The 11,813-nt window shown below is 45.4% G+C and overlaps 1 protein-coding gene across 3 annotated transcripts in view; it reads left to right on the top strand.

Moving 5' to 3' along the window:
- The first annotated feature begins 3,610 nt into the window (after nucleotides 1-3,610).
- The window catches only part of TDRD12 (tudor domain containing 12), a 77,890-nt gene continuing 69,687 nt past the window's right edge, over nucleotides 3,611-11,813 (top strand). For all 3 annotated transcript variants that reach the window (XM_055412339.2, XM_088830012.1, XM_055412338.2), the window contains exon 1: nucleotides 3,611-3,936. In XM_055412339.2, the coding sequence (XP_055268314.2) occupies nucleotides 3,913-3,936 (24 nt within the window). In that variant the 5' untranslated portion in view covers nucleotides 3,611-3,912. The remainder of the gene's footprint in view (nucleotides 3,937-11,813) is intronic.

Below are 11,813 nucleotides of genomic sequence, written 5' to 3'. Positions count from 1 at the left end.
AATAGAAATTGACTAGAGAGGGCAAATAAATTCAGGCAGGGCTTTAATAGGGCCCCTGTACCCTTGAGTTCCCTGGTGGCTCAGAGGTTAAAGCATCTGCCTGCAATGCAGGAGACCTGGGTTCAATCCCTGGGTCAGGAAGATCCCCTGGAGAAGGAAATATCAACCCACTCCAGTATTCTCGCCTGGAGTGGACGGAGGAGCCTGGTAGGCTACAGTCCATGGGGTCGCAAAGAGTCGGACATGACTGAGCAACTTCACTTCACTTCACTTCACCCCTGAGTATGTGTGAGGCGGTAAGCTCGTTCCTTATTTGGGGTGAGGGTAGGGGTGTGGCCAGGGGTCAGGCTAGAGGGGTGGCTTAGGTGGTTTGCCCACCTCTTTGTGATGTTGAGTGCAAGTGGCATGCACAGTACTCTGCTTTTGCTCCTAGCTCTTCAGAAATGGCAGTTGGGTTTTTTGGTCTCTGTATCACTTGGGTCCAGAATTTGCCCCAACTGCATCCAGCTATTTTTAGTCCCATGGTTTCTTTGTGTTTTTTAGCTGGTGGGGAGTTGTGTTCAGATGCAAGCTTTGCAGCACTGCAGCGGAGAGTCCCAGGCCTGTCTAAAAAAGTAAAAAATCATCAACTGGCTGTACTATCTGCTCTGGGGATTGAGAGCTGCCTCTGGGACCTCCTATTTAAAACACTCTCTTACACTGTTGGTGGGAATGCAAACTAGTACAGCCATTATGGAGAACAGTGCGGAAATTCCTTAAAAAACTGGAAATAGAACTGCCATATGACCCAGCAATCCCACTGCTGGGCATACACACCAAGGAAACCAGAACTGAAAGAGACACATGCACCCCAATGTTCATCGCAGCACTGTTTATAATAGCCAGGATATGGAAGCAACCTAGATGTCCATCTGCAGACGAATGGATAAGACAGCGGTGGTACAGATACACAATGGAATATTCAGTTTAGTTCAGTTCAGTCGCTTAGTCGTGTCCGACTCTGCGACCCCATGAACCACAGCACGCCAGGCCTCCCTGTCCATCACCAACTCCCGGAGTTCACTCAAACTCATGTTCATTGAGTCGGTGATGCCATCCAGCCATCTCATTCTCTGCCGTCCCCGTCTCCTCCTAACCCCAATCCCTCCCAGCATCAGACTCTTTTCCAGTGAGTCAACTCGTCATATGAGGTGGCCAAAGTATTGGAGTTTCAGCTTTAGCATCAGTCCTTCCAATGAACACCCAGGATTGATCTCTTCTAGAATGGACTGGTTGGATTTCCTTGCAGTCCAAGGGACTCTCAAGAGTCTTCTCCAGCACCACAGTTCATAACCATCAATTCTTCGGCGCTCAGCTTTCTTCACAGTCCAACTCTCACATCCATACATGACCACGGGAAAAACCGTAGCCAACTACCTTGGTTGGCAAAGTAATGTCTCTGCTTTTTAATATGCTATCTAGGCTGGTCATAACTTTCCTTCCAAGGAGCAAGCGTCTTTTAATTTCATGGCTGCAATCAGCATCCAAAGTGATACTCAACCATTAAAAAGAGTACATTTGAATCGGTTCTAATGAGGTGGATGAAACTGTAGCCTATTATACAGAGTGAAGTACGCCAGAAAGAAAAACACCAGTACAGTATAGTAACGCGTATATATAGAATTTAGAAAGATGGTAACGATAACCCTGTATGCGAGACAGTGAAAGAGACATAGATGTACAGAACAGTCTTTTGGACTCTGTGGGAGAGGGCGAGGGTGGGATGATTTGGGAGAATGGCACTGAAACATGTAAATTATCACATGTGAAACAGATCGCCAGTCCAGGTTCGATGCATGAGACAGGGTGCTCAGGGCTGGTGCACTGGGATGACCCTGAGGGATGGGATGGGGAGGGAAATGGGAGGGTGGTTCAGGATGGGGAGCACATGTACACCTGGGGCGGATTCATGTCAATGTATGACAAAACTACAAATTGTAAAGTCAAATAAAACTGAAAAAAAAAGAAAAAAGTTGATGTAGAATAAATAAAACATCTGGCATTTCCCATCTTTTTTTGGCAGTCTGGAGCTTTCAGGTGCTCTGGTCTGACAGGCGCCTGATTGGGGGGTGGGGCCTGGTTAGCCCAATTCAGCAACAGGTGAACTTCATGTACTTCCTGTTGTGTTTTCCTCCTGACTGGCGGCACAGGCACATGGCTCCTCTCCAGCTCTCCTGCTTGAGGCTTTAAGTGCATGTTTGTTGACTTGTAAACTCAAGCTTGTATTTAAAACTGGAAGCTTGGGACCTCCTGGAGGACTTTGCCTTTCAAGGCAAGGGGTGCAGTTTCTAATCCCTCATCAAGGAACTAAGATCCCACATGAATCCAGCCCAAGTAAACCAAAACCTAAAGCAGAAGCAATATTGTAAAAAGTTAAAAACAGACTTTGAAAATGGTCCACGGTAAAATAAATAAACTTGAAAGCCTAAAGAGAGTGTTCTGTTTCCCAAATATATAACCCTGCTCTCTCTCAACTGGTGGTGCATCTTTTGCCATCTTGTTGACACGAGCTTAAGAAATTGTTGTTGTTTTTTTTTCACAATTGAAATGTTAAAGAATTCATCTGTAAAATCACCTAGCACCCAGCACCCTCACCCCTTTAAAAAAGCTGTGGTTCCTTCGCTATTTAAGTAATATTCTTTTACTTTCCTGTTTGTTGGCGTACTAAAGCCTTGGAGACACATCCCTGAGATAGTAATAAAAGTTAACCTTCCTTGAGTGCTTCTTGAGTGTCCTTTGTTTCACACAGGGTGAAAGTGAAGTGGAAGCTGCTCAGTCGTGTCCGACTGTTTGTGACCCCATGCACTATACAGTCCATGAAATTCTCCAAGCCAGGATACTGGAGTGGGTAGCCATTCCCTTCTCCAGAAGGATCTTCCCAGCCCAGGGATTGAACCCAGGTCTCCCGCATTGCGGGCAGATTCTTTACCAGCTGAGCTATCAGGGAAGCCCCTCACACAGGGTGACCTCATCTAATTCTGAGAACTGAATCCCAAGTTTCAGGTGAGAAACCAGAGGTTTCCAAGCATTGAAAACATTTATAAGAACCCTATGGCGCTTCAACAACAAACAATAACACATCCGGGCCAAAACTTGGTCCATGACACCGCAGTCTGAGATCTGCAGTGATCACAAGAGTGTCTAAGACACGTGGGGAGGACTTCCAGGTGGAAGGAAAGTGGGGACTAGGAGCCATAGCAGAAGGTGGAGGTCGGAGAGGATGCGGTCAGGAGACCAGGGAGGCGGGAGGCGGCGTGGGGAGGGAGTGGGAGTGGGGTGGCGGATTTGGGGTGGGGGGTGGGGGGGGTGTGGTCAGGGACTCTTCCTAATCCCCAAGGCCATGAGATGGACTCCGGGCAAAGTGGGAGTCGGAGGACAAGAGCCTTCTAGGCGGCGCCTCCGCGCCACGCGGGCTCGCGCGGGTGGGGGCGCCGGAGGCTCGCGCGGGCCCGGGAGGGGGCCAAGTGCCGCCCCCCGCGGCGCCGCCCCCGCCCCCAGCCCCCAGCCCCCGCCTCCGGGGCGGCGCGCGCAGGGCGGCGGCGGTTGTCCGGCGGTTGGCGCCCGCGCGGCATTTGCAGGTCTCGGGCTTTTGCGGCCTGGGGTGGGGCGGTGCGGGCGCCGGAGCGCGACCCCGGCGGCGTCCGGGCGGGAGCGCGGCGTGTCGCGCGCTGTGCGCGGCGCTGCGTGGCCGGAGCGTGGCTCGCGGGCTCGGCGGCGCTGGCCCCGGAGGAGGCGCGGCCCGCCCCGGGACGCCGGCGCTGCAGCTGTCCGCCTCCAGAGCTCGGCGACACGGACAGCGGGACTGCGGCGAGGCCGCGGCGCTGCGCGTCTCTCCAGGGCGAGGCCGCCGGGCGGCCGCGAGGCGCGGGCAAGATGCTCCAGGTCCTCGTGCTTAAGGTGAGCGAGCGCGAAGCCCCGGCCCCGGCCGTTCACCCGCTCCCGTGCAGGGGCCGCCCCGGGGCACCCGCGCGGAGGCTCCGCGATGGGATCCTCCTGGACGCTTGATTTCAATTAACAGCGGGAAATGTTCGTTCAGGGGTGCTCCGCGCAGTATTTGGGACGTTCTTAAGATAAAGTTATTCGTTGTTTCTCCGAAATTCAGATTGAACTGGGTGTCTTGTATTCAGAACCTGGGGGAGGGACGGAGGCTGACACCTTCCCCCACGCACCGGGCGCAGGATCCCCTCCGCCCCGCCTCCGAGTGTGTGGACCCGTTCCTCTCCCCGGATGCGGGTCCTCTCCGGCGGGCCCCCATCCCCGTGGGACAGGGGGCTCTGAAAGCTGCAGGCTTTGTTTCTAACGTGATAGAAACAACTCTGCTGCTGGCTGAGCGTCTGACTTAAGTACTGTCGGTGAAATCCACAATGTCAAGAGTGGTTTTCCTGCTGGAGCTGCTTACCAGGGGGGTGCTTTGCCCACTGGAGGCCGGATTGAGATTGAAGCAGGAGCTGTCCGGGGACTTCTCCCGAAAGCACGGCCAAAAATGGACCAAGTGCCATGTAGTCTGGCATTTTTATGACTTTTAAAATTAACATCTTAATTTTTATAATTGATGTTGGAAATTGAACTTGACCGAAACATCTGAAGTTATTATGCAAATACTGTGTACTAAGGGGAATTGAACATGAATTGATGATTAATGATGAGTCCAGTTACTGATGTTCTAAATTACACTTAACCCCCTCTTGTTATTGAGTGTGGGAAAAGACACAGTCATTACATAGTTACTCAGATAAATGAAGGTAAAGGAAAACGACAGGTAGGAAAGAGAAGTTACTATTCCTGAGAAATAATAAACAACACACTTAAATCATATTAATTTGATTGCGTGAGGTATTTCTCATACCGGGTAGCTCATTCTACTTTTACTTGAGTAAAAGCAAAGTATTCAAGTTTTTTTTTTTTAATTATTTAATAAATGGTACAAAGCACAATGCCAAAAACATTAACAGTTAAAATTTCACCAAATGAAAAAATACTACAGAATACACAGTTGTAAAAAGCTACATTAAGTTATTTTACAACTGCCTCAGGCTGCAAGTTTGAATGGTAGAGGTAAGGTGAAGAAAGTGGACCAAAATTTTACATAGATAATATTTTTCAAAGGGCTTCCCTGGTGCCTCAGACGGTAAAGAATCTGCCTGCAATGCGGGAGAGGTGGGTTCAGTACCTGGGTCGGGATTTATCTAATGGAAATTATGTAGACATGCAGGGGAAAAAAATGTGTAAGGTGATGACTGAGCGTGGGCAACTTTGCCTATGGCGCTGGCCGGAAGCAGGAAGCCCTTGATATAAGAGGTGGATGGGATGACCCTGAGGGATAGGATGGGGAGGGATGTGGGAAGGGGGTTCAGGATGGGGAACACATGTAAACCCATGGCTGAGTCATGGCAATGTATGGCAAAAACCATTAGAATATTGTAAAATAATTAGCCTCCAATTAAAAATAAATTAATTAATTTAAAAAAATAAAGAGGTGGAAGTGGGGGGAATTGTGAGCCCAGCCCAGAAAGTAAGCACAGGGAAAAAGTTGCAGTTTGATGCAGTTGTTCTGGCTGGTGAAACTGATCCTTTGTACATTTTTTAGGTTCTAGTAGAATATTTTTTTAGTTTATAGTGTTTTATTAGTTTCAGGAGCACAGCACAGTGATTCTGCATTTTTATAGATCACGCTCCATTAAAAGTTATTACAAAATAATGGTTGTAATTTCTTGTGCATAGTAATTTGTGTCTCATCCTTTACTCCTATTTTGGCCCCACTTCCCTCTCCCGACAAGCTAGGAAACTAGCTTGTTTCCTGTATCTGTGAGTCTGTTTTTCTTTAGTAGCAGATTTTTTTTAAAAAAATTTAAACATTCTAGAAACTTCAAAGTATCTATGGTGCCTTAAAAATTTTTTTAACATGTAAAATTTTTAAAAAACATCTTTCTCCAATGTGGTATTTTGAAGTTTCCAAATTCCTTGAAAACAGGTTACAAAAGCAATGTTTTGAGAACAACCATATACTCTATACCTAGCATCAACAATTGTTAACATTTTTGCACATTTTTTGTTAACATTTTTGCACATATTTGCACATTTCTTTATGCACGCTAAGTCACTTCAGTTATGTCTGATTCTTTGTGACCCTAGGGACTGTAGCCCACCAAGCTCCTCTGTCCATGGGATTCTCCAGGCAAGAATACTGGAGCGGGTTGTCATGACCTGCTCCAGAAGATCTTTCCCACCCAGGGTTCAAGCTCACATCTCCTGCGACTCCTGTGTTGCAGGCTTTACCCCTGAGCCAATGGGGAAGCCCATATTTCTTTATTTTATAGAATTGTTGACTTCTTTTGCTGAACCATTTGAGAATTAGTTCTGAACTCCAAATACTTATGCATGTGTTTCTTAAGAACAGAAGACTTTCTCTTACATAACCATGGTATAATTATCACACTTGAGAAATGTAATGTTGATACAACAATACTGCCTGATATATAGTCCATACTCAAATTTCTCCAGTTGTTCAGGTAATATTGTTTTCTCTGATCCAGGATCCAATAAAAAATTATCCATTACATTTAGTTGCCATGACCTTTTAGTCTCCTTTATTTAGGGTTAGTTCTCTGGCTTTTTTGTACCTTTGATGTCATTGAAACTTACAGAGTTACTCCTGCTAGGCTGTGCAAAATATCCTTCAAGTTGAATTTGTCTGTCAGTTTCCTCATGATGGTGTTCAGGTTGGACATTTTTAGTAAAAATACTACATAGGTGATGCCACATCAGAGGATAGGAAGTTTTTTTTTATATCATTAAAAATCATTACTTTTGAGTAAAAATAATTTAAAAATGTAACTTTTTATTAGGAAATACTTTAGACATATAAAAAAGTATAGAAAACATTGTAAACACCTGGACATCTGCCACCTAGCTTAGCCAGATTTTAACATTTTGCCATATTTGCCTTGTATCCTTTTTACTCATAAAATGTTTTATTATTTTTAATGTAGAATTTTGTGATATTTTGAAAAATGCATAGTCATGTAGTCATCACCATGATCAACATACAGAACAGGTTCTTCACACCCTGAAATTGTCCTGTGCTCCTTTGTATCATTCCTTTTCCCCAACTCTCGTCCTTGGCAACCACTATTCTGTCTTCTGTCCTTGTTAATTTTGCCTTTTTCAGAATGTCATAAAAATGGGATTGTGCACCCGGAATCACAGTGGTATGTAGCCTTTGAGTTCAGCTGCTTTGACTTACCGTAAGGCATTAGAGGCTTATCTACATTGTGGTACTTTCTAGGGTTGAGTAGTATTCTGTTGTATGGATAGGTGATTGTTTATATAATCACCAGTTGAAGGCTACTTGAGCTGTTTCTAAATCGTGTTTCCATGTGCTTGTTTTTCCCATGTGTCTGTCTTTTTTTGTCAAGTATCTGTTCAGATCTGCCCATTCTGACATGGCAGTTTGTTTTCTTATTGACTTGGAAGAGTTCTTTACATATTCTGGATAAAGTTCCTTGGATATGTGACTTGTAAATGTTGCCCTACTTTGGGGCTTATCTCTTTATTCCTCTAACAATGTTTTTGAAAGAACTTTAAAAGGTTTAAATTCAGGTTAAGTCCAGTTTATCAATTTTTGCTTATACTAATTGTACTTTTGGTGTTTTATCTAAGAAATCTTTGCCTAACCCACAGTCACAAAGAGTTCACCCCATGAATTCCTCAACAAATTTTTATAGTATTCTGTTTTACATTTAGATAAATGATCCCTCGGAGTTAATTTTTATATACGTTATGAGGAATGGATCAAGGTTCATTTTTTTTTGCATATATATCTAATTTTTTCAGCATCATTTGTTGAAAAAAACTATCCTCCTTCCATTGAATTGTCTTTGTGCCATTATTGAAAATCAGTTGAGCACATGTGTGTGTTTCTGTCTCTGTTCTGTTGATTTGTGTATTTGTGAATTCTCCAGCGCCACACAGCTCTGGTTGCTGCAGCTTTATATTAAGTCTCAAAATCAGATAGTGTGAGTGCCCCAACTGTGTTGTTCTTTTCAGAATTATAGGAGCTGTTCTGGTTCCAGTGACCTTTCAATAACAATTTCAGAAATAGTTCGTTCATTTCTTAACTCCTGCATTTTGAGGGGAAATCAGAATCTTAACATTCCATGGATACAGTATATCTGCTTTACAGGCCTTCTTTGATTCATTTCATCAGTGTTTTGTACCTTTTAGCATACAAATTTTGTTAGATTTCTTTCTAGGTAATTCCTGCCTTTTGGTGCTGTTGCAAATGGCACTGTTTTTTAAATTTAAATTCCCAATTTTTAATATAGACATACAGTTGCATTTATTATATGACCTTGTACCCTGAAACCTTGTTAAAGTCACTTATTAGTTCTAGTCTATTTTTTTGTAGGCTCCTTAGAATTTTCTCCGTATATATTCTTACTGTGAATAGAGACATTTTTCTTTCTTCTTTTCTGATTTTCCTAACAACGTTTATTTTGTAATTATGTATTTTTAGCTGTCCTTGGTCTTCATTGCCGCATGGGCTTTTCTCTAGTTGTGGCAAGCAGAGGCTCCTCTAGTTGTGATGCAGTGGCTTCTTTTGTTGAGGAGCACGGACTGTAGAACGCATGGGCTCAGTAGCTGTGGTCCATGAGTTTAGTTGCTCCACGGGGTGTGGGGTCCTCCTGGATCAGGGATCAAACCCATGTCCTCTGCACTGGCAGGTGAATTCTTCACCACTGAGCCACCAGGGAAACCTACATCTTTTTTTGTCTTACTGTATAAGTGGGACCTCCAGCACAATGTTACTGAGTAGGCATGGTAAACCCATCACTAATAGTTTTCTTTTCTTCTGTGAGATTCTTCTTTAAATAAAAAAAAAAACAAAAACCTCTACAGCGGTCTTATCTTTTAAGTTTTGGAACATGGTATTATAATAGCTGCTTTTAAGTCCTTAAAATCTTAAAATCTTCCCTGGTGGCTCAGACGGTAAAGCGTGTGCCTACAGTGCCTACCATGTGGGAGACCCGGGTTCAATCCCTGGGTGGGGAAGATCTCTTGGAGAAGAAAATGGCAACCCACTCCAGTATTCTTGTCTGGAGAATCCCATAGATGGTGGAACCTGGTAGGCTACAGTCCATGGGGTCGCAAAGAGTCCGACACGACTGAGCGACTTCACTTCACTTTAAGTTCTTGCCTATACAACTTCAGGGGCTTCCTAGGTGGCACTAATGGTAAAGAACCAACCTACCAATTCAGGAGATGTAAGAGACGTGCAGCACTTTCACAGCATCATCTTTCAAGACTTGAAATAGCTCAACTGAAATTCCATCACCTCCACTAGCTTTGTTAGTAGTGATGCTTTCTAAGGCCCACTTGACTTCACATTCCAAGATGTCTGGCTCTAGGTCAGTGATCACGTTATCATGACTATCTTGGTCGTGATGCTGTGAAAGTGCTGCACTCAATATGCCAGCAGATTTGGAAAACTCAGCAGTGGCCATAGGACTGGAAGAGGTCAGTCTTCATTCCAATCCCAAAGAAAGGCAATGCCAAAGAATGCTCAAACTACCGGACAATTGCACTCATCTCACACGCTAGTAAAGTCATGCTCAAAATTCTCCAAGCCAGGCTTCAGCAGTATGTAAACCGTGAACTCCCAGATGTTCAAGCAGGTTTTAGAAAAGGCAGAGGCACCAGAGATCAAATTGTCAACATCCGCTGGATCATGGAGAAAGCAAGAGAGTTTCAGAAAAACATATATTTCTGCTTCATTGACTATGCCAAAGCCTTTGACTGTGTGGATCACAATAAACTGTGGAACATTCTGAAAGAGATGGGAATCCCAGACCACCTGACCTGCCTCTTGAGAAACCTGTATGCAGGTCAGGAAGCAACAGTTAGAACTGGACATGGAACAACAGACTGGTTCCAAATAGGAAAAGGTGTACGTCAAGGCTGTATATTGTCACCTTGCTTATTTAACTTATATGCAGAGTACATCATGAGGAACGCTGGGCTGGAAGAAGCACAAGCTGGAATCAAGATTGCTGGGAGAAATAGCAATAACCTCAGATATGCAGATGACACCACCCTTATGGCAGAAAGTGAAGAGGAACTCAAAAGCCTCTTGATGAAAGTGAAAGAGGAGAGTGAAAAGGTTGGCTTGAAGCTCAACATTCAGAAAACTAAGATCATGGCATCTGGTCCCATCACTTCATGGGAAATAGATGGAAAAACAGTGGAAACAGTGTCAGACTTTGTTTTTTTGGGCTCCAAAACCAGTGCAGATGCTGATTGCAGCCATGAAATTAAAAGACGCTTGCTCCTTGGAAGGAAAGTTATGACCAACCTTGATAGTATATTAAAAAGCAGAGACATTACTTTGCCAACCAAGGTCTGTCTAGTCAAGGCAATGGTTTTTCCCGTGGTCATGTATGGATGTGAGAGTTGGACTGTGAAGAAGGCTGACCGCCGAAGAATCGATGCTTTTGAACTGTGGTGTTGGAGAAGACTCTTGAGAGTCCCTTATACTGCAAGGAGATCCAACCAGTCCATTCTAGAGGAGATCAATCCTGGATGTTCATTGGAGGGACTGATGCTAAAGTTGAAACTGCAATACTTTGGCCACCTCATGCGACGAGTTGACTCACTGGAAAAGACTCTGATGCTGGGAAAGGTTGGGGGCGGGAGGAGAAGGGGACGACGGAGAATGAGATGGCTGGATGGCATCACCGACTCTGTGGAGATGAGTTTGAGTGAACTCCGGGAGTTGGTGATGGACAGGGAGGCCTGGCGTGCTGTGATTCATGGGGTCGCGGAGAGTCAGACACGACTGAGCGACTGAACTGACTGACTGAACTGAAGAGACGTGCATTCGATCCCTGGGCTGGAAAGGTCCTCTAGAGGAGGGCATGACAATCCCCTCCAGTATTCTTGCCTGGAGAATCCCATGGACAGAGGAGCCTAGAGGCTACAGCCCATAGGGTCGCAAAGAGTCAGACACGACTGAAGCGACTCAGCACACATGCGTGCTGTTCACTTCACCATCTGGGCAGTCTTGGGTTCAGTTTCTTGTAGCTGCTGTTTGCTTGGCCTTGCGGCACATGCTCATTTCTTTGCTTGTCTATTACTGTTCATGCTACCCTGGGGGTTGTGATAGGGAGCCGCTGTCTAATCAGTCTTTGCTTTGGGAGGCTTGGTTTATAGTACTTTAAGATGGCGGAGTAGAAAGACATGCTCTCATCCCCTGTGAGAACTCCAAAATTGGAACTTTCTGCTGAACAGCCATCAACAAGAGAATGTTGGATCCCACCAGAAAAAGATACCCACGTCCAAGGGCAAAGGAGGAGGCCCAGCGAGACGTTAGGAGGGGTGAAGTCGTGTTTAGTATCAAACCCCATACCCACCAGAGATGCTCAGAGGGTTCAAGCAAACCTTGTGTGCACTGGGACCCAGAGACCCCACGGGACTGAGCCAGGCCTGCCTTTGAGTGTTCAAGTGTCTCCTGTGGAGGCACAGGTCAGCAGTGACTGCCGCGGGGAGAGTGGCTCTGGCTGCAGCAGACCCGGGAGGCACAGCGTGTGGCATAATCCTCTTGGAGGAGGTCACCATCAGCTCCACCATAGAACCCCTAAGCAAATGACCCACAAACTGGAGAACAATTATACCAAAGAAGTTCTTGCACTGTTATGAAAGTTCTAGGACCCACAGCAGATTTCCCAACCTGGGGATCCTTCAAAGGGACTGAGAACCTCCGGGGAATTTGACTTTGA

Source organism: Moschus berezovskii, chromosome 22, assembly GCF_049115385.1.
Source record: "Moschus berezovskii isolate FMDL1 chromosome 22, NW_MosBer_1.0, whole genome shotgun sequence".
Lineage (NCBI taxonomy): Eukaryota > Metazoa > Chordata > Mammalia > Artiodactyla > Moschidae > Moschus > Moschus berezovskii.
This window is presented reverse-complemented; position numbering and strand designations above follow the sequence as displayed.